Source organism: Thamnophis sirtalis, unplaced genomic scaffold (assembly GCF_051295495.1).
Source record: "Thamnophis sirtalis isolate CommonGarterSnake01/CBP01778 unplaced genomic scaffold, rThaSir2_p1.2 scaffold_2, whole genome shotgun sequence".
Taxonomy (NCBI): Eukaryota; Metazoa; Chordata; class Lepidosauria; order Squamata; family Natricidae; genus Thamnophis; species Thamnophis sirtalis.
Window position 1 is genome coordinate 87,020,474 of NW_028261382.1, and position 23,325 is coordinate 87,043,798.

The window sequence follows — 23,325 nt, forward strand, 5'->3', positions numbered from 1 at the left end:
AACCCAAGTTCAAGGTAGCAATAGCAATAGCAGTAGACTTATATACCGCTTCATAGGCCTTTCAGGCCTCTCTAAGCGGTTTACAGAGAGTCAGCATATTGCCCCCAACAATCTGGGTCCTCATTTTACCCACCTCGGAAGGATGGAAGGCTGAGTCAACCCTGAGCCGGTGAGATTTGAACCGCTGACCTGCTGATCTAGCAGTAGCCTGCAGTGCTGCATTTAACCACTGCGCCACCTTGGCTCTTAACTCCTTACCAACCCACAACTCCTCACTCATGTCAAACTAACAAAGCAGGACATCCAATATATCCAGATCATCATGTTCAGACAAAAATATATATATACTTACTGGCTACCTCCAGGGAGGCATTCCTGCTGACAGCCTCACCCAGATAGTTTCTAGCGACACAAACATAAACGCCTTCATCCGGTTTACTCCTCCGTCCATGCACGATGCGCAGGAAGAAGAGGGAGCCACTGGGCAGCAGCATGCGATGAGACCGGGGATCTTCCTTGTCGGTTTCCACTCGTTCACCATCTTTGTACCACTCAATGATAGGCGTGGGCCGTCCTTCGGCCTTGCAGTTGAGTGTTGCTGGTTCCCCCTTCGATACAATGAGGTCGGACGGATGCTCTATTATCCGTGGAGATGAATCCTCAAGGCGAGGACGAGAAGCTGAGGTTCAAGAAGTAGAAAAAGAAAGTATTAACTCAGGAGAAGATCAGGAAGGTCCCAAAACAAGGAAGGGCGAGTTATCAGGGAACCAATTGAAGGATTTATGGAGATTCTCAGTCACCCAGGTCACAGTTGTCTCAAAGTTGCTTTTTGAAAAGGCAACTGGACTATTCGTGTTTTTTTCTCTCTTGAAGACATTGTGCTTCTCATCCAATAAGCATCTTGGATGAGTCAGAACTGAAGATGCTTCTTGGACAAGTAGTGAAACATCTTTAAGAGATAAACATAGAAAGCCCAGCTGCCTTTTGAAAAAGCACCTTTGGGACAATTGAGGGGTTGTGGTCTGCTTTAGATTCTATGACTGCTAGAGATGTGCATTTTCTCACCACCACCACCACCATATCAAGGCAAGTTCCATCTTTCACTTCTTTCAGGTTAGAGAATTCCTTTATCAACTATTATGGCTTTAAGCACAAGCAGGGAAATTAATACTTTATAATATCCCAAACCATCTTGAGAAAATGGAAAACCAGCCCCAAAGCAATGGAATGAAACGCAGGAAGGATAAACACAATGGCCTTCAAACAGGCCCGTATTTTGCACACCTAGGAACAAGATAGGAAATGGTTGTATAAAAAGCAATAACAATGGTCAACTTGTAGAATGTGCGGAGGAAAAAGTCCTGTAAAGAATGTTGCAGTTGGAATATTTCCAGCCTGGAGAAGATTGAGGGTAAACATGACATCCTTCTTCAAACATCTAAAGACCCAGGGCAAGAAGCAATCAGAGAGATAAAGATCAGAAAGGCTTTTCACAAAGATTATGGCTTTATTAAAGACATCTTGCCAACTCTCTGCTTTAGTTAATCAAGGAGAACTGAGACCTCTCTTTCAGAAGAAAACAAAAGCATATTTCTAGATGAAAATTGGTGCTTCACAAGAGGCACAAAGGAAGAAGAGGCTTTCACATAAACAACAGCCCCCAAATTTGTGTCACCCCTCCAGGATATATCAGACAGGAAACATGACTAGATGCACTAATTGTACTTTATTGTAAGGCTATTAGCAGGCACAAAGAATTGGGACCATTGAATAAGCTGCAGCATAGAGTATTTATTCAAGCCTACAGACAAGAATATGTGTGGCACGACAAAACCGTGCTCGACTAAAGCGCGCCCGATTAAACCGCGTCGCTGACGTCATCAACAGGGCGACAACAGTGAGCGCGGAGAAAGAAGGGCGCTTTAAATAGCGCTTTGAAAGCAAGCTGATTCAAGTTAAGGTAAGGGTTAGGTTTAGGGTTAGGTTTAAGGTTAGGTTAAGGGTTAGGGTTAGGATTAGGGTTAGGTTAAGGATTAGGGTTAGGTTTAGGGTTAGGTTAAGGGTTAGGATTAGGTTTAGCGTTAGGTTAAGGGTTAGGTTTAGGGTTAGGTTTAGGGTTAGGTTAAGGGTTAGGTTTAGGATTAGGTTTAGGATTAGGTTTAGGGGGGTTAGGTTTAGGTTTAGGGGTTAATTTTAGGTTTAGCGTTTACAGCGTGCTTTTTTCTCCGTGCTGTTGTCGTGCTGTAATGACGTCAGCTACGCGGTTTCGTCGAGCGCCCTTTAGTCGAACGCGGTTTTGTGGTGGAACCAAGAATATGGTCAACTAAAGTTCAATACTAAATTGGTACCACTAAATTGGTTTTAAGCACAGGACTCAGGAGGGGTTGGACTTCGAGAATTATTGGAACGCAACAACCCTAAACTGATGACATACTTAATTCCACCTCCCCCAGTTCTGCTTGCTCTTCAGCTCCGTTAACAGAATTTGACAGGTCTGAAGGTACAAATGTCCCATTGCCACTTTTAACTGCTTCATCCACCAAGACAAGTCCTTCCTAAGTTTCTGTCTCTGGCCCTTAAGCCACTCATGGCTCCTGCCTCTCCTCTCTGATTATTTCCTAGGCAGCACATCGTTCCTTAAATAATTTCCCCATCACGATAGAGTACCTTTTAAAAGAAATTAGTTTGAAAATTAAATATCCAATCTATCAATTGATAGATGAAATGTTAATGTCTTAGCAAAAGGAGAGAGAACTTTGAGCTCAGCTTACTTAGGTTACGTTTGGGGAAAAACACTGATATTTGGCTTCCCTTTATAAATTGGATGCAAACTGGATGCCTACAACACTCAACCTGGAATTTTAACTTTTACCTAGATCTCCCATTTCCAAATTTACTCATGACTTCACATTTGGCCTTGGGACCATTATCATCTTACTTTTTTACTTACTTACCAATTTTTATAATATCTGTGGGAGGCCAAAATCACTGCTTTTCCCTCATTCCTGTCTAAAGGGCAGTAAACAATATACTGTAGACTAATTTACATCAATTTATTTATCTAACGTCACAAAAAAAATACCCACCTTCTCCCCACACCATATCTTTAATATGTTAAGACAATCCCGCTCTATGTCATACAGAGAAGGCAAAGAGAAGCCACCTCAAAAATCTGTTTTAAAGCTAGGATTTTATGGTTGGTGTGCTTAATTTGTTGATCATATTTTTTTTTTAATTTTGTACGTCCGCCAGAGAAACCATATGAATCACTCCATCAACAAAATAAAATCGTGCCAGAGTTTCCAAACATGCCACATAGGAAGGCAATGGGCCAAACTTTGAGAATCTTTCTTCCCATAAATGATCTGGGAAGGAGCATACGCTTCCATTTGCCATGAGTCCAGAATACAATGCCTAGCCTAATTTGTGCCGAAAGAAAAGAAACCCCTTGACCCCAGATGAAGCTTAAAAGCCAGAATCCCAGCTGAGGCTGGAACATATACAGACACGCACAAAAAAGAGGCCATCATTTGAGACGCCAGGGAGAAGTGTTATCGGCAGGCTGCAGTGATCAATAGCTTTGAAATCCTAAACTCTGATAAGCACTAGGATTATTGATTAATTCACCTATCACAGCAGTGACCTCACACATTTCAAGATCCTCCAGCCATGACAGAATGTTTTAATTGTTGCTTGCTTACCCAGAAAAGAATTCTGGATATGTGTTCTGGACACCGAGTATATGTTTTAGTTGTACGTGTGGGTGTGCATGTGTGCGCATACCAGGGGTAGGTTCCTGCCAGTTCTAATCTCTCCTATAGGAGAAGTTCCACAAATCTACTGTGCCGTTCAGAACCGGTTCCAGCTCCCTCCCCCTGCCTGTCCGCACCATGCTTGCCCCGCCCACTGCTCACTGATTGGCTGGCTCACCAATCAACCCACCCACCTCTAAGAGAGAGAGATAGAGAGAGCGGGGGGGTATATATATGGAGGGAGGGAGGGAGGCAGAGCTGATGAAGGAAGGAAGGAAGGAAGGAAGGAAGGAAGGAAGGAAGGAAGATGATAGATAGGTAGGTAGGTAGGTAGGTAGGTAGGTAGGTAGGTAGGTAGGTAGGTAGATAGATAGATAGATAGATAGATAGATAGATAGATAGATAGATAGATAGATAGATAGATAGATAGATAGATGGATACATAGATAGAGATAGAGAGGGGAGAGACAGACAGACAGACAGATATGATGAAGAAAGAAAGAAAGAAAGAAAGAAAGAAAGAAAGAAAGAAAGAAAGAAAGAAAGAAAGATGATAGGTAAGTAGGTAGGTAGGTAGGTGGATGGATGGATGGATGGGTGGGTGGGTGGGTGGGTGGGTGGGTGGGTGGGTGGGTGGATGGATGGATGGATGGATGGATGGATGGATGGATGGATGGATGGATAGATAGATAGATAGATAGATAGATAGATAGATAGATAGATAGATAGATAGATAGATAGATAGATGGATACATAGCTAGAGATAGAGAGGGGAGAGAGAGACAGACAGACAGATATGATGAAGAAAGAAAGAAAGAAAGAAAGAAAGAAAGAAAGAAAGAAAGAAAGAAAGATGATAGGTAAGTAGGTAGGTAGGTAGGTGGATAGATGGGTGGGTGGGTGGGTGGGTGGGTGGGTGGGTGGATGGATGGATGGATGGATGGATGGATGGATGGATGGATGGATGGATGGATAGATAGATAGATAGATAGACGACAGAGATAGAGAATTGAGATTAATATGAAGCCAATCTTGTCCCTGCTTCTCCCCAACTTCAAAAGTAGCTGAATGCCCCAACTATCAGTCAACTTGTGTAGAGACAACCATGAAGAAAACCAACTTTGCTAGACATCAACAAATATCTTGGGTTTACCATGAAAATAATGGCAGTTGCATCTGGAGAATTTTGCTCTGTTTGCATTTTGATCCTATGATCAAGATCTCACTTCCTCAATCAACATACAATGTCCAGTTATCCTTCTGAAGCACCCCCAGCAATCTAAAAGAATGCATATTAAACTGGAAGGGGGAAATGCAAAACAAACAAAAAAATGCACTCATGGTGTAAAACAGCGTAAAACCCCATTAGATGAAGGAAAAGTGCTTGGAAAAATATTTATGTAAAGCAATCTTTGGTATGAAAATGCATATGTTATGATGTACAGGGTATAGTGATATAGCCAAGGCTTAGAATAAACTGAATGCGGGGAATGAGACCCCGATGTTAATGGATTCCCCTGCCCACCCACCCCCCCATGTTAAGAAACCAAGCCAGCTTCTTTGGCCTGGAGGCCAGATTACATGGCCAGGCACCCCTTTCTGAAGAGCCATCAGAGAGAAGAATCCCAGCTGGCAGGAGAGCAGACGTTGCCTGTTGCTACTCCTTCTCAAGGGCAGATGTTAGCCATGAGCCTCCAGCTGCAAAGCTTGGGGGGTTGGGCAGCAACCTCTCCTAAGTGCAGCCTTTGCTTTTGTGATATTAGCTTTAGGGACAAGACTAAATATTTACTCAAGGCTTCCCCCCCCCCCCTTTTCACTGTGAAGCTGCTGAAATAACAGACTCCGTCCTTCGCGGAGAGGCCCAGGGAGAAATGAGAAGGGAGCCTCCGGTTCACATTAGGGGTGAGCTAAGTTTCTTCTACATTTTCTAAAACCATTCCCCTTCAATTTGGTGGAAATTTGCTAGGTTTTCCCCCGTAAGGAGAACATCTCAGTGATTTTTCAGTTCTTTATTTGTGTCAGAAGCATTTCAAATTATCTATATATATGAAAATATCTGTGTGTGTGTGTGTGTGTGTGTGTGTGCGCGCGCGCGCGCGCATTCCAGCATAATCCTGGAACACCTCGAGCAATTTCAACTACACTTGGTACACAGATGACTTACTCTCTTGAGACAAATACTGTGGGTGGGTAAGACACCCTTAACACCTCTCGGGGTGTGTGTTCTGTTACGATACAGCCTGTTCTGCCGTAAAATGGCTTCTACTGTACTGCCATAAAATGGCTTCTACTGTACAGAGCAGTGGAATTGCCACGGTAACAACTTCACAGTACTTCACAAGTACTTACCCTCTGGCAAGGGGGAAAATCCAGCATTAGGAATTATGTTTGGTCCAGACATTTACCCCCTATAAATAAATACTCGGGCAACGCTGGGTTATCACCTAGTAGACATATAATGTTCAATACTGAGCAGGTAAAATAAGTATAAAGTAAGTCATAGAGATATAGTACATGTAAAAAGTATACAAAATAAATAGGTTTAAAACTAGATGACTGTTCTGACCCCGCTCCATCTGGTAATGAATGCAGACACAGGCTTAGCTGTTTGCCACTCTTTATTCACAGCAATTATAATCCTGTTGGCTGAAAGCCCAGACATGACTCACTGGCAAGAAGTTGGCAGCAACCCAGACTCCAACAGACATGGGAACACAAGGCAGACCAGACAAGGAATTCTCCAGATTACTTTGAACAGTTGTGTCCTGCAAAAGGACTCCTCCCAAAGTCTCTTCTTATATACTCTCTTGGGAGGGGCCAAGCCATAACTACCTGGGCTTGATTATCTCTTATGAGTCTGTCTCCGTAACTGCTACCTCCGTTTGGTGTCAGGAACAAACTCCCTTTGATCTTCCCCACTGCTCCATGCCTCAGAGCCCCCCTGGTGGCCAACCAGCCTCTCTGGTCCCTGCTCTGAGTCTGAACCCTGCCCAGGATCCTCCACATCTTCCATAGCAGAATCATAGGGGTCCTCGCTATCAGAGTCCATCGGCAGCTCCAACGGCTCCTGCTGGGCCACAACTGATAACGTTCGCCCAGTAGTGGGCCACTTTGATGGCATTTTCTCTCACCAGCATGAAGTCTTCCTCCATGCATGTTGAAGGACATCATGAGATGGATTGCTCTTCTCCACATTCAATAGAGTATCTTTTATAGGGAAGCCCCATTATCTTAGATTGATCTTTGACCTTCCTACCCCAGGGCACAGTCTGTTTAGTGATTTCTCTGTAGGCCAAGATTGCTCTGGACCAGCGGGAAAACAGTTGCGTGGTTGTGTCCAGTTGCCCGGTAACTCCTGATTCATCTTCCATAGTTCCAGGGTGGTCTTTGTTTTTTTTTTTTTTCATAAAATATTTTATTCAATTTTCACATTCCATTTGCAATCATTTATATACAGGGTATTTACTATATAAAAAAAAAGAAAAAAAAGAAAAACAAAGAAAAAGGGAATAAAACGAACAAGTAAAGAGAAAACACAACTCATCATTCACAACCCCACCCTTGCATCCTCCATACACCCCATCTACCCCCTCCAACTTTCCTTTCTCCCTCTAACACTCCCCTCCTACTTCCCTTTCCCCTCAATCCTTCCTTCTCCCCTTACTCCCCGGACACCCTCCTTACCTTCCCCTTACTCCTTCCTTACTCCTCCCTCTTCTTTCCCTCTACCTCCCTCCTTGGTGTATGCCTTTATTCGAGTGTTGTTTGATCTGATAAAAGTAAAATGAACCAAGGAAAAAATAATAATAATAATGATAAAAAAAAAGAACCACCGTATATAAATACATTCTTGTTCTTATTAAAACTATGTTAACACCCCCCCACCCCACCCCCCACAATCCCCATCCCTAATCCTCCCGACTTCCCAGGGCCCACACCTGGCACTACCTTCTGTCTAAAATATCTTGTATACATATGAATTAAAAAATAAAAGTATATATCAAAAGAAAAGAAAAGCAGAGAAAGGAAAAAAAAAAGGAAAAAAAGAAAAGAGAAAAGAAAAAAAAGAAAAAAAAAGAAACCACTCTTGTATTGATCTCAGCCCCCCATCTTTATCTATGCTTAAATAGTATAAATCATTCTATCTATATTTTATTCTCGTCTCTTACTTCTTTGCTATTTACCCCAACCTTCTGTAGACTCTCCCGTTCCCTTCCTAAACCTCATGATCCCTTCCAATAAAATTTAAGCAGCGTGGTTCATGCCATATATTCAAATATAACTTTACAGACAAGTAATCAAACTTTCCCTTCTAGTAAAATTTAAACAACGTAAATAATCTTTCTTTACCCCTTTTTCAAACAGTAATTCAAAATAATAAATAACTTAGTTCATTCCACATTCATTTTACCTTCATCCCTCACTTGTCTGATATTTACCACTATCAAATTTATACTAGCATTTGTTTAAAATATAACTCAGAGTGAATTGTAGCATGAATCATTCCACATATTCCAATAATACTTTCAGCAAGAGTCAGTTAACCTTCTATTTTAAGGTAGTCCCTTCTAACAGAGTTTAAACAACATAAGTCATTTTGCATTCTTTTTACAGTTATCTTCCCAGGCGGCTTCCTGTTCTAATAAGCTTTAAACAACGTAGATTTTGCCCTCTTCCCTTGCTTGTCTGATATTTACCACAAATAACGTAGTTCATTCCACATGCATTTTACCCTCATCTCTTGCTTGTCTGATATTTACCACTATCAAATTTATACTAGCGTTTATTTAAAAAGTAACTCAGAACTATTACAACCAACTTTCCCTTCAAATAAAAGTTAAGTAGCATGGATCATATTCAAATAATACTTTCAGCAAGAGTCAGTTAACCTTCTATTTTAAAATAGTCCCATCTAACAAAGTTTAAACAACATAAATCGTTCCGCATTCTTTTAACCACTATCAAATTTATGCTAACGTTACTTTAGAATCTAGCTCAAAGTAGTTTCACCCAGCTTTCCCTTCTGATAAAAATTAGTCCACTTTTTCTACCGGAGAGAGGTCTCAAACCCCCATTCAGTCCTCAACTTTAGGAAGTCTTTTGAAGTATCTAAATTCTCGATCTGCGTTCTTCTGCTTCTCTGAGGGAGGAGGGGCTGCCCCCTCCATCTTGCAGCCGCATGACCAGCCGTTTGCTTTCTCCTTCCGCTTGTCTCTCCTCTCTTCCAAGCGCATCAGGAAGACCCGCCTTCAGAATCCTACAATAGAAATCTTGAGCCTCCGAAACAGAGTTAAGACGAAATCTTTGATTCTCAAATGTAACTGTAATACCGGCAGGGGCCTCCCATCTGTATCGAATCTGTTGACTCCTAAGCTCCTTAGTTAAAAAGGTGTAATTCCTTCTTGCCTTCAACATCTGAAAAGGAATATCTTTGAAAACAATCAGGTCCTGGCCTTCAACTCGAAAACCGTTATTATGAAACTTTTGCACAATCGCATTTCTAGCTTCTTTTGTGGAAAAATGTATAATTATGTCCCTCGGGAGTTGTCGCTGTTCTGCTATCAATGAGTTCTGGCGATAGATTTTCCGAATCTGCCAATCAAAGTTAAGTCCCGGGCTTCCCAGCGCATGGCTGAAGGCTTCAGCAAAGGTCTGTTTCAAATCCTCTTGCTCCTTTTCACGGAATCCTCTGACTCTAATTGCAGATGCCTTCCTGTTAAAATTTAACATCATAAGCTGATCTTCGTTATTTCTAATTTTTTCTTGTAAAATTTGAATATTGGTAATCAAATTAAAATTAGCCTTCTCCAGACTTTCCAATTTGTTGTCTATTTCAGCAGAGTAATCTGAGAGGGCAGACACGGCTGCAAACGTATTCGCCTTCATTTGATTAACTTTAGATTTTAAATCATCATAAAGTTGCAATACAAATTCCTGAATTTCTTGTTTAAAGGCATTAAACATTTTAAAGAGATATTCCTGTGTTAAAACTTCTCCAGTAGAGGGCGTAGGAGACAAAGGCTGTGTTTCCAGAAAAGATTCTTTAAATTCCTTAGATACATTTGTAGCAAGACGCTTCTTTGATCTGGGTGCCATAATAAATAAACAAGTAAGCAGCGCTTCACTCCCCTCTATTTCCAAAGAAAAAGAGTTTATTTTGTTAAGGAGCAGTCTGCAGGAAGATAAACCCGGCTAAGTACATCCAGTAATCATCCACGGAGAGAAATCGCCATTTTGAAGTCTATTTAAACAAAGAAGTCTTTAAGACGAATGGAGCTGGTATTTAAGATAGTAATAAAAGCATAAATCTCACAGGGGTGGTACCCTCCCGTATCAATTCTAGCTTGAAAAAACTTTGTTTTGTCCTGGGGGGGGCTAGCCTGTCTGGGGCTGCCAAAAAAAAAAAAGGCAGCTGAGAAGAACTGGCCGGAGATAAAAGCTCCGCTTCGGCTGGATCTAATCTCTTCCACAGCCCCCCCCCAAAAAAGGCTGTGGCTTACGAATAGACCCTAGTCTACGGAGCTATCCTCCCTGCCCCTTTCTTAGCCAAAAAGGGGTGCTATCTATGATCTTATTTAGATATACAGACCAGGTCTCTGAGGAGCTCGGTGGAGCCCTCCTCGGCAACAGGCCACGCCCCCAGGAAGTCCCCGTTCCAGGGTGGTCTTTGGTGGCTGCTTGTTAGGAGGGGTGGAAATTTTGTGGAAGCGATCCTTACAACAGTTTGTTTAGTGCCCTTTCAAAGTTACAACAACACAGAACAAATTAACTAATGATCGCTTTCCACACTTATGACCGTTGCAGCATCACCATAGTCAAGTGATCGAAATTCAGATGCCTGACTCATATTTATGACGGGTGCTCTGTCCCAGGTCATGTTGCAAACTTCTGACAAGCAAACTCAATGGGGAAGTCAGATTCGCTTAACAATCGGGTTACTAACTTAACCACTGCAGTGATTCACTCAACTGTGGCAAGATAGATTGTAAAATAGCAATAGCAATAACACTTAGACTTATATACCGCTTTGCAGTGCTTTACAGCCAGAGGTGGGTTTCACATAATTTTACCACCGGTTCTCCGCGCACTGAAATGGTGAGCAGTTGAGCGGGCTTGCTTCATGAGCGTGTGGTCGCCTGTGCATGCGCTTGGATGCATGCATGCGGCTTAGAGAACGTGGATAAATCGGATGGCACAGAGCCGGGGCGGGTGGGTGGGCGGCCATCCTCATCTGCAAGTCGGCACTACCGGTTCGCTTGAAGTGGTCCGAACTGGCTGAATCCCACCACTGTTTACAGTCCTCTCTAAGTGGTTTTCAGAGTCAGCCTATTGCACCCCAACCATCTGGGTCCTCATTTTACCCACCTTGGAAGGATGGAAGGCTGAGTCAACCTTGAGCCTGGTGAGATTTGAACTGGCAAACTGCAGGCAGCTGGCAGTCAGTAGAAGTAGCCGGCAGTACTCACTCTAACCACTGGGCCACCCAGGCTCATAAAAAACAGGATAAAATTAAGTTAACAATTGTCTCGCTTACTCTCAGAAAATGTAGGATCAGTTGTAGTCCCAATTCACTGTCTACATTGAATTTTTGCATGTAGCCAAATTGCAAGGTCAATGAAGAACATGTGTGAATGTTCTCGATTCAGCTCTTCTCCACAAATGCAGATACTGGAGATACCCAAGCCTAATGTTTGGATTTCATTATATTTTCTCACCCACCCCCAGGCATCCTTTCTTCACTCCTCCAGATGCTTTTTAAATACATTTTGGCTGGCTGGCTCTCTCCCCCTCTCAAGATGCCAACAAGCTTGCCTCTTCATTGAAGACTGAGCAGAGTTATTTCACGCCTGAACACCCAAGAGACATCCTCCTTGCACAGGCTGAAAACAAGGTTTTCCTGTGGTGCTGGGTGGCTTCCCTACCACAGCCTTAAACCACCAGTGGCACCTTCTCCAAGAGCACCAAGGTTGAAAGCAGGCGTGCCACCATTTCTTAGAAATGTCTGCCCCAGGTCTCTCAGAGATGTAACACAGAGCAGCCCTCAGTTGGATATTCCCTGAATCTCAGGATAACTAGAAAAACGTGGAGAATGAGCGAGGGAAGGGGTGGATGGAGGGGTGAATGGCTTCCCTCTCTCCGAGTATAATTACAAACAGCAGCTTTATGTCAGAACAAAGCAGGATTAAGATGTGTAAAAGGGGAGTAAATGCCACTGTGGAGACAGAAACAATGGAAATAAACTGCTTCTTCCCGAACAGCAAAAGAAATGAAAATATATCTCGAGTCAAAAAGAAATGCCCTGCGAGATCACAAGAACGTCGCCCGGCTCCTTGTAAGCCCTTGGCAGGATGGCTACCCCTCCCTTCCCAGACTTTGCCCCCTCCTCATTTTGCCACTGCCAACTTCAAAGACCACTCTATTCTGCACTGTAAAGTGGCCGCCTCTGGCAGCAGAGCCTTCAAAGTGACAACAAGGCGTTGGAAGACACAACTGAGTGTCAATAGTCAAGTGGCATTTGGGGTTTACGGGGCGCATTTCAGTAGCTGCTTCAGCACTCACCACACATAATGTTATGTTTCTGAAAAACTGGCAGTTACATTGATCTGCAGATAATCTAGACTCCTTCCTTCCTACTCCATCCCCCCTTTCCTCTTCCTTCCTTCCTCCCTTCCTCCCTCCATCCCTTTCTTTCCTTCCTTCTCTCCTCCCTCCCTCTCTCCTTCCTTCCTCCTTTCCTTCCCCCTTTCTTTCTTTCCTTCCTTCTTTTCCTCCCTCATCCCTTCCCTCCCTCCCTTCCTTTTTTCCTCCCTCTCTCTTCCTATCTCCCTCCCTTTCTTTCCTTCCTTCTCTCCTCCCTCCATCTCTCTTTCCTTCCTCCCTTCCTTCCCCCTTTCTTTCTTTCCTTCCTTCTTTTCCTCCCTCATCCCTTCCCTCTCTCCCTTCCTTCTTTCCTCCCTCTCTCTCTTCCTCTCTCCCTCCCTTTCTTTCCTTCCCTCTCCTCCCTCCATCTCTCTTTTCTTCCTTCCCCCTTTCTTTCTTTCCTTCTTTTCCTCCCTCATCCCTTCCTTCTCTCCCTTCCTTTTTCCTCCCTCTCTCTTCCTCTCTCCCTCCCTTTCTTTCCTTCCTTCTTTCCTCCCTCCCTCTCTCTTTCCTTCCTCCCTTCCTTCCCCCTTTCTTTCTTTCCTTCCTTCTTTTCCTCCCTCATCCCTTCCTTCCTTTTTTCCTCCCTCTTCCTCTTTCCCTCTATTTCCTTCCTTCTCTCCTCACTCCCTCTCTCTTTCCTTCCTCCTTTCCTTCCCCCTTTCTTTCTTTCCTTCCTTCTTTTCCTCCCTCATTCCTTCCCTCTCTTCCTTTTATACTACCTCTCTCCCTTCCTCTCTCCCTCCCACCCTTCCTTCTTCCCTCCCTCATCCCTTCCCTCCCTCCCTTCTTTCCTCCTTCCTTCCTTCTTCCTCAAAGGGAGCTTGTGACACTAACGATATCAAATAGTTGACCCAGAAAATAGATGTGGGGCAGCTCCTGACGTATAAATTTCCATGCTCCCAGAAAACCCCTTTCCCAACAGCTACTGCCTCTCATGTGGGGCTCCCTGGTTTGTTTTTAAGAGGATCCAGGCATTCTCTCTCGGGCAATATGCATCTGGCAGGTTTGCCGTGGCTGCCCCTGCAAATCAGCCGGAGTTATCACAGCAGAAGAGGACAATTTCCCCGCAGAGCATCACTTTGTTTTCCAAGACTCTGTGCTGCCGCAGCTGAGAAAATGCACATTCATCGGTGAAGTCGTTCTGGATTGCAGGAAATTGCTTCCATTGTGCAGCCTCTTGTAGAAACCTGGTGCCATCATTCCACAGCGTATTATAACCAGGGGATACGTATGAATAGAGGGAGAAAAATCTTGGACAGCAAGAGGAAAATAGAACATGCAAATCACTAAATAGAATAACTTCCCTGTTCAGCAGGAGGTGCACAAGCTTCATTGTCTTTATTTTCTTTTTTTTTTAAAGGACCCTCTGCTTCAATTGGGAAAAGCCACATGCAGTTGGCACAATGCTATTTCCTCCTTTCCATCATTCCCTTTTCATCCTTAGAGATATCCTCCTTATTTCTTCACTTCCCCAATCCTGCCCCTGGTTTTATGGAGAACACGCTTTGGCGTGACAACGGTTAAACCCGGATAAGGTATTTTGAAATGTACCAGAGCTTATTTCCCAAGGAACAGTTTTTGGCACCTAAATTTTCTTTCTCACGCTTTAAACCAAGACATCCAGATTGTGAAAGCTATAAATATGAGGAGGCTATTTGGGAAAAAAAGAAAAATCTGGCGGCTTTCTATTTTCCAGACTTCAAATTCAATCCTTTAGGCTCAAGGCAGGGAAAAACACAGCTCTCCCAATGTCTTGACTTACAATTCTTAGCATTGCTGATGATGGCTTTTGGGGATGAGGAAAATCACGGACTGGCGGGCACCCAGTTTGTTGACTTGATTTTTACTCTTTCTCAGTAGCCTCCAGTTGGGTGACAATTACTCTCTCTCCCTTCCTCCCTTCAACCCCAAAAGAAAATGCAATGCTAGGTCTATGCAGGTAGTCCTTGAGTTGCTAAGTGAGACATTTGTTAAGTGGTGGTTTTTTGCCCCATTTTACAAACTTTCTTGCCACCTTTGTTAAGTGAATCGCTGCAGTTGTTAAGTTAGCAACCTGGTTGTTAAGTGAGTCCAGCTTCCCCCGTTGACTTTGCTTGTCAGAAGGCCCCCAAAAGGGGATCATGGGACCCTGGGATGCTGCAACCGTCATAAAGATGAGTCAGTTCCCAAGCATCTGAATTTTGGTCATGTGACCATGGGGATGCTGCAATGATTGTGTGAAAAGTGTGAAGAGTGTTTGGAGACTACAATTGGCCCAGAATGCGGCCGCACGAGCGATATCGGATGTACCTAGGTACACCCATGTTACACCTATCCTCCGCGAGCTGCACTGGCTTCCCATCAGTCTCCAAATGCGCTTCAAGGTGCTGGTCGTTACCTTTAAAGCCCTACATGGCTTGGGACCTGGATATCTGCGGGACCGCCTCCTGCCACATACCTCCCAACAACCCATAAGATCCCACAGGCTGGGCCTCCTCCGGGTACCATCAACAATGCCAGTTGGCGACTACTCGGGGGAGGTCTTTCTCTGTAGCTGCCCCGGCCCTGTGGAATGATCTACCGGCAGAGATCCGGACCCTTCCCACTCTCTTGGCCTTCCAGAAAGCCACTAAAACCTGGCTGTTCCGGCAGGCCTGGGGCTGTTGACCCCAAAATACGGTCCAGCCCCATTCAGAATGGAGTGCATGATGTATTGTATTTTATATCTATTTTTCTTCTCTGTATCTTACTTTATTTTCTTTTTTGATTATTTTTTGTATTGTAAGCCGCCCGGAGTCCTACGGGATCGGGCGGCATATAAATGTTATTAAACTTTAAACTTAAAAACAGACATAAGTCACTTTTTTTTCAGTGCCGTTGCGGCTTTGAATGGTCGCTAAAAGAACTGTTGTTAGTCGGGGACTACCTGTCCTTCATACTGTTAACAGCAGCCTCGCTGCTGAAACACAAAACTGAATTTTATACGAGAGGCCTAAAGATCTGTGGGATTCCTTGATGGAATCTGCAAAGAACTATCTCCAGGCAAATTCATAAAACTGATGTGCAAAACTAGCATTTTCTCCTCCTCGTGAGATGCCCCGGGCTGAAATAAGACAGCAGTCACCACAAAAAGGAAAGTTGAAAGGAGAGCTTCAAGCTAAAGTGGGCAACTTAGTGATGCCTGTTTGTTTAAAATCTGCAGCTCATTGGTTCCTCTTTGCAGAGAAGCGTCTCGATATTTATTTTCCAGCACCACGGTGAGAGATGACAGGGGTGAGGTTTAAATTAGCCACACGCGAGAGCAAACGAGCAGGATCCTTGTTTGGTTGACAGAAGCACCTGCAGAGGCTTGGAACATTTTTTTAAAAAAAAGAAGATTAATGGAAGCCCTACCACAGTAAACAACAAAAGCGGTGCTGAAACACGGCTCTTGAAAGGTACTTGACTGGCTTTCAATAAAAGAGACACCTGGGTTAGATGTCATCCACTGAACTTCATCAAGTACTTGCCAACGGAATGGGACAACTCGTGACCCGACAAATGTGTGCACGACAAAGCGTGCCGACAAAACTGCGGCGGAAAAACCGCAACGTCATAAACGCGCCCACAATGCACTGACAAAACCACGCCCGCAAAAGCGCGATTTAAGTTAAGGTAAGGGTTAGGGTTAGGTTCAAGGTTAGGTTCAGGGTTAGGTTTAGGTTTAGGTTCAGGGTTAGGTTTAGGTTCAGGGTTAGGTTTAGGTTTAGGGTTAGGTTTAGGGTTAGGTTCAGGGTTAGGTTCAGGGTTAGGTTTAGGGTTAGGTTTAGGGTTAGGGTTAGGGTTAGGATTAGGGTTAGGATTAGAGTTAGGGTTATTAGGTTGTTATTAGTTGTTTGCTGAAGGCGCACTTTTGTTGGCGTGTTGTTGTCGGCGCGCTTCTGCGCGCATTCGTCGCCACGATTTCGACCTCACGATTTTCTCATTGCGGTTTCGTCAGTGCGCTTTTGTCAAGCGCGCATTTGTCGGTGAACCGGGACAACTGACCTCAGCCAATTCATCACGGGGCCAACGTTCTGTGGGACAATGCAACAATTCAATGTAATTGTTTAAAACCCTTTTAAAAATAATTTTTAATTTTTGTCATAGACATTTCATTTTGTCCCTCCTTTGGTATCCCTTCTTTAATGATTCTGTTTGACTATTTCTTCAATATTAGGGTAACTCTTGTCCCTTGGTGAGTTGTCCCATGGTGAGTGGGGCCATGACAAGTTGTCCCGCAGCGATATGGCCACAGTGAGATGGCCGCAGTGAGGAGTTGTCAAAGATCTACTTGCCAAGCCCATGTCTCAACAGGGTATCTGTTCTTCAATTCCTGAAAGCCTTTGGCAATGCTGCTTCTCCCACAGTTGAGTGTAAGACATAGGTAGCAAAAGGGAAAACATGAACAATTGACCACTGGAAGTACTTTACACAGATATTCAGTTAAGATTGAGAAGATCAAACTTAGCACACAACTTCATCCCTGGTGCCCTTTTGGAGGTGACTGGAGTGCATGGATAGCTTAAATTCCTAAATAGCCCAACCTCATCTATTTCTATGTTCTAAGGAAGATGGTCTTTTTTACTGCCTAAGATCCATTCCCCAGATTATACCCAGGATCTCCTACATTTGATCCATTACCTTGTAGCAGGATTTTCATTAGTTAGCAAAGTCCTGGGATCACAGCTGCAAAGCCTGCTTCTCAGTTCAGACCTGTCCTATGTATTTTCTAATTTAGCACCCTGCCCAAGATACTTTTTTTGAGGATTTTGAGAATTGGTTAGATGTACTTTAAATGCTATCATCTTCATTGATGATTGAAACTATAATTACTTACATCTCCACTCAACTCAGTCTGTTTCATTGTTCTATGCAGAATTCCAGCCCAGATTCTACATGTCTGGAATCCATCTTGGATGTCTGGAATCCATCTTGGCCATTGGATCTTCAGACCTGCCACATTTAGGCTGTGGGAAACTCAGAGGGGGATTGTATGGAGCTGGGGAGATATATAGTCATAATAACATTCCTTTCTCCGAGAATCAAGGACATTCTGCCCTGCACCTTGAGGGGTGTGACTAGGAGGCATCTCCAGTTGGGATGGTGCTTTGATTGGGCCATGTGATGGACATGTGGGTTCTGGGCAGGAACTTGGACTTTCATTTGAGTGGGGAAAACCTGGAAGCTTTCAGATTTGGGTTTTCCCAGATGTGCCAGTATGACATCTCTAATAAAATGGAACTTTGAGGAACTTCAAGCCTCAGAGTCTTCTTTCATTGGGGGTGTTACTTTAGAACCCTGACACTAGATGTGTTTCAGCATTGTGCCTGTCAATTGTTCACATTGCATCTCCTCACTTACAAGCTTAAGAAAACCAGAAAGATCACCAGGGAATGTCGACAATGAGTTTTGGGTATGTTAATACAACAGAGACCCACCCATCATATGTGGGAAAATACATCTCCCTAATTCTTCCCATGATTAAATGACCTTCTAGGGAAGAAACATGACAGAACCCCAATCTGAGTATCTTTATTTTCCAAATACTGGTATGAGAAATACAATAGTCTCCAATTTTTCTAACTATGTGTAATGCGTATGTAAGAATGACTTTGAAACGTGAGGAAGAGATGCTGCCTAGGGAACAGTTAGATAAGAGGCAGCATAGCCCACAGCTGCATAGTGGGAACAGAAAAGGCTCAGAGGGGAGCTGAAAAGGAGCTGAAAAGGTGATGGCGGGAGAATTGTACTTTCAGACATGCAAGATTCTGTTAATACAGCCTTACAATAAAGTAGAATTAGTTCTCCTAGTTGTGTTTCCCGTTGGTTTACCCGAGAAGGCTGGAAGAAGAAAAGAAGATTCTTCTTTTTAAGAGTCCTTCAGACATCAGGCTGTTATATGAGGCAAAGGAATTTCTCACTCTTTGTTTTATACATCTCATCCACTGTGTGGTCAATGGACTGTACTTTAAGAAATGCAGCGCCCAGAAACAATGGTAACCAAAGCGATAGTCATTCAACCAGACCTGAGCTAGTTAAGTACCTGGATAAGGGAAGCTTTATAGAGCTTGAAAAAAATGATTTGGAAGAACTACTTTGGAACTGATACAATCTCAATCACAGTATTCATTAAAGTGGCCTTTAACAACGGATAGGTCGGAAATAACGAAAAGCTTCTGCCTTGGAGAGCTACAATTAGGCAGAAGACAGCAACACTGAGGACAAACAAATAAGATCTACGCAACAATCCTAAATACAGGTAGTCCTCGACTTATGACCACAATTGAGCCCGACATTTCTGTTGCTAAGCGAGACATTTATTTTGCCCCATTTTGCGACCTTTCTTGCCACCGTTGTGAAATGAATCACTGCAGTTGATAAATGAATAGCCCTGTTGCTAAGGGAATCTGGGTCCCTCGTTGATTTTGCTTTGTGAGAAGATCACAAAAGGGGATCCCATGACCTTGGGATCCAGCTATGGTCATCCGTATGTATGAACCAGTTGCCAAGCACCTGAATTTTCATCACATGCTACAAAGGTTCTGTGAAAAATGGTCATGTCACTTTTTTCAGTGCGGTTGTAACTTTGAACAGCCACTCAATGTTGTAAGTTGAGGATTGCCTGTAGGCGTATTTGTTTATTTTAGTTATTTGAGCCTTGTTTACACCATTGTGTAAAGTTAGCGTGAAAACTGTGTTTCTCCAAAAATAAGACAGGGTCTTATTTTCTTTTGACCCCCTGAAATAAGCACTTTCCAGGGAGCTCTTATTACTTTTAAGGTGCAGGAGGAGGTGAGCATGATCTCCTCGTGGCTGCTGCTGCGTTGCAATATTTTCGGGGAGGGCTTATTTTAGCGCATGCTCTCAAAAGCCTGATTGGGCTTATTATCCGAGGAGGACTTATTTTCAGGGAAACAGGGTATCAATCAAGTCATAGCATGTTCCCTACCAGATAAGTGCATCCCCTGGAGATTCCCTCTTTATCGAGTTTCTTTCCCATCATAACCTTATGGTGCTCCAGGAAACATGGACTGTTGACAAGCCATCATTAAGTGGATTTTGTTCATTTTTGACTATTAATCAGATCACTGGAGCCTGTTCTAGAGCATGCTTAAAATAAGTCATGACTTTTGATGTGTAAACAAAGCCTAAATCGACAAAGGAGTAGGGCCAAAGCCTCCTTTGGCCCTACTTAGTCATCCATCCAGCCAAGGTGGTGCAGTGGTTAGAGTGCAGCACTGCAGGCTACTTCAGCTGACTGCAGTTCAACAGTTCGGCTGTTCAAATCCCACCAGGCTCAAGGTTGACTCAGCCTTCCATCCTTCCGAGGTGGGTAAAATGAGGACCCGGATTGTTGTTGGGAGCAATATGCTGACTCTGTAAACTGCTTAGAGAGGGCTGAAAGCCCTATGAAGCGGTATATAAGTCTAACTATTGCTATTGCTATCTTTCTTTGGAGAAAGCACTGCTAATCCTAACTAGTAGTGCTTTTATTTTTGCCGAAGATATCTGCTGAAGCAAGATTTGTATAATATGAAAACAAATAGAGCAGCCTTTTTATATGAACAACCCTTGTTTTTTAATCACGCGCAATGTAAATCAGTGCACTAAGGGAATCAATTAATTGATCGATTAGCTCTATTATTAATGCATTATTTATGTACATAGAGGTTCAGAGGATGTGCTGTGCTTGATTTTTTTTTTTGCTTCAGGCATCCAAACATCTTTGGTTGTCATTGTCTGCGAGTTGCATAAATTATGGAAATTGAATTCATTTGCACCTTCTGCATAATTTATTCCACATTATCTAATTAGGGGTTGGGAGAGAGGGAGAATAACTAGACACCAAAGTTACATCCTCTGAGAATCTAATTCGGACTGCAATCCCTTGCCTGCTTACTTGAAGGAAAGACCTCCCTGAACTCAAGAGTTTCTCTTTCTGGGTACATACAGATAGAAGGGATTCACTCACACACACACACACACAAACACGATCTTAGGAATGTGCACCTGCTGCATTTCTATACCTACATGGGAATATGTTTCTCGTTCAAGTGGCGACATCATATGACCGCAATTTGCAACCTTCCCTGCTGTCTCCAACCCCCCCTTGATTTTGCTTGTTGGAAGCCAGCTGTGAGGGCTGCAACTGGTGATCGCATGAGACCCAAGACACAGCTTGAGGACTGGTCATAAGTGATGTTCTTCGGTGCTTTGGACACTCACTAAACAAATGGTTGTAAGTTGAGCACTACCTCCCCTTTTCTTAGGAGATTCTCATAATGCCAAATTCTCCACTGCAGGATGGCTTTAAATATTGTGATAAGCCGTCGCTTCCTTATTCATGGTCTACTGAATAACCCAAGTCACAAGAGCTAAATCACAGCTGCCTCTGAGTGGATTTGAATTTTATATACACTGTATATAGATTTGACCCTGATAACAACAATACTATAGTTATAGAACTATATCTACATAGATCTACATATATCTATATATATTTATATAACTATAGTATTGTTGTTATCAGGGCCATTGATTTGAGATGGGCTGCCATATAAATTGAAGTAAATAAATAAACCCAAGTCTAAACCAAGCAAGCCCCATTTATGGTGGAAAAGAAAACCCAGACACATCCTCCATTTTGTTCTGAGCAAAAGAACCTAGATACGGACCTGTTTTATTCTGTATTACTTTTATCACACTTGTGTGTCCAATCACACTTGGCCAATAAAGAATTCTATTCTATTCTATTCTACTCTACTCTACTCTACTCTTCATTACTCTACTCTACTCTACTCTACTCTATTCTTCATTACACTATTCTATTCTACTCTATTCTACTCTACTCTTCTCTTCATTCCACTATTCTATTCTATTCTATTCTATTCTATTCTACTCTGTTCTTCATTCCACTATTCTATTCTACTCTACTCTACTCTACTCTTCATTCCACTATTCTATTCTTCATTCCACTATTCTATTCTATTCTATTCTATACTATACTATTCTACACTATTCTATTCTATTCTATTCTACTCTACTCTACTCTTCATTCCACTATTCTATTCTATTCTATTCTATTCTATACTCTACTCTACTCTACTCTACTCTACTCTACTCTACTCTACTCTACTCTACTCTACTCTACTCTTCATTCCACTATTCTGTTCTATTCTATACCATGTAGAGGCAACCAATAAAATTGTGTGTCTGTGTGTGTCTGTGCCTTTGAGTCAGTTTCAAGATTTTTAAGAGGATATTTGCCCTGTCACCTCCCTAGGGCTGAGAGAAAGAAACTGACCCAAGACCATCCAGCTGGCTTTGTACCTAACATAGGACTAGAACTGATACTCTCTCCATTTTTAGCTGGAAGCCTTAACTAGTACACCAAGCTGGCTCTCTCAATCAATGAAATATAATCCACAAATACATGAAAATCAATGCCCCTTTTAATTCACAAGTAAGAACCTGGTGATTTGGCTGCTCTTCCAGAAAAAGGCTCTAGGGTAGAAGTCCCCAAACGTGGCAACTTCAAGACTTGTGGACTTCAACTCCCAAAATTCCCCAGACAGGGAATTCTGGGAGTTGAAGTCCACAAGTCTTAAAGGTGCCAGGTTTGGGGACCCCCTGCTCTAGGGGACTAACAGAACTCTCAAGAGAAGATATTCCAAAGCCTAGGAGTAGTACAAGTATTTCTCCAGCACCATCTGATGTTTATATGTCAGCCAACAATACATCAGGCATTGCAAAGAAGCCGGTCTGAAGACTCTGAGACACTTCACTCAAGTAGCAAGGAAACTATAAAAGGAAGAATTGAGAGAACCCAAGAAGTCAAGACTGCAATTAAGGTTCTCACAAGGATATAACACAATATTCAGAGTCCCAAGACTATCACCTCATTTCGTTTCAATTACTCAACATCCAGACTGTGCTGACTTCTACCTCAATTATCTTTTCACTGATCAGAGTGAAGCACTTTCTTATAATATTGCCAAGTTTTGTTTAATACCCTGCAAGATTCAACAGGACCTCTCTAAGAACAGCTTTGACTTGATTGAACTTGTTCCAAGTGTTGAAATAACAATAACTGTTAACCCTCGTGTTTATCTGTCTCTAGCTGTACTTATGATGGTTCTTCACTGAAGTCTTAATGCTTGTAGTCTGTGTTCAAATTGGTTTATTTGATATAAGACAGTTTCACTTGTATTTGCAGGGAGGGGGAGAGGTGACAAGATTTAGATAGATAGATAGATAGATAGATAGATAGATAGATAGATAGATAGATAGATAGATAGATAGATAGATAAGATTTAGATAGATAGATAGATAGATAGATAGATAGATAGATAGATAGATAGATAGATAGATGATAGACAGACAGACAGATGAGAGATGAGAGAGAGACAGAGAGAGAGAGACAGACAGACAGACAGACAGTTATAGAGAGTAGATAGATAGATAGATAGATAGATAGATAGATAGATAGATAGATAGATAAGATTTAGATAGATAGATAAGATTTAGATAGATAAGATTTAGATGATGATGATAGATAGATAGATAGATAGATAGATAGATAGATAGATAGATAAGATTTAGATAGGTAGGTAGGTAGGTAGGTAGGTAGGTAGGTAGGTAGGTAGGTAGATAGATAGACAGACAGACAGACAGGCAGACAGACAGACAGACAGATGAGAGATGAGAGAGAGAGAGACAGACAGACAGTTATAGAGAGCAGATAGATAGATAGATAGATAGATAGATAGATAGATAGATAGATAGATAGATAGATAGATAGATAGATAGGATTTAGATAGACAGACAGACAGACAGACAGACAGATAGATAATAGATAAGATTTAGATAGATAGATAGATAGATAGATAGATAGATAGATAGATAGATAGATAGATAGACAGACAGACAC

The 23,325-nt window shown here is 42.6% G+C and overlaps 1 protein-coding gene across 1 annotated transcript in view; it reads right to left on the reverse strand.

Moving 5' to 3' along the window:
- The window catches only part of ROBO3 (roundabout guidance receptor 3), a 233,956-nt gene that overhangs the window by 187,777 nt on the left and 22,854 nt on the right, over positions 1-23,325 (reverse strand). Inside the window, exon 2 of the mRNA XM_087706316.1 lies at positions 353-679. Coding sequence (XP_087562442.1) covers positions 353-679 — 327 coding nt within the window. The remainder of the gene's footprint in view (positions 1-352; positions 680-23,325) is intronic.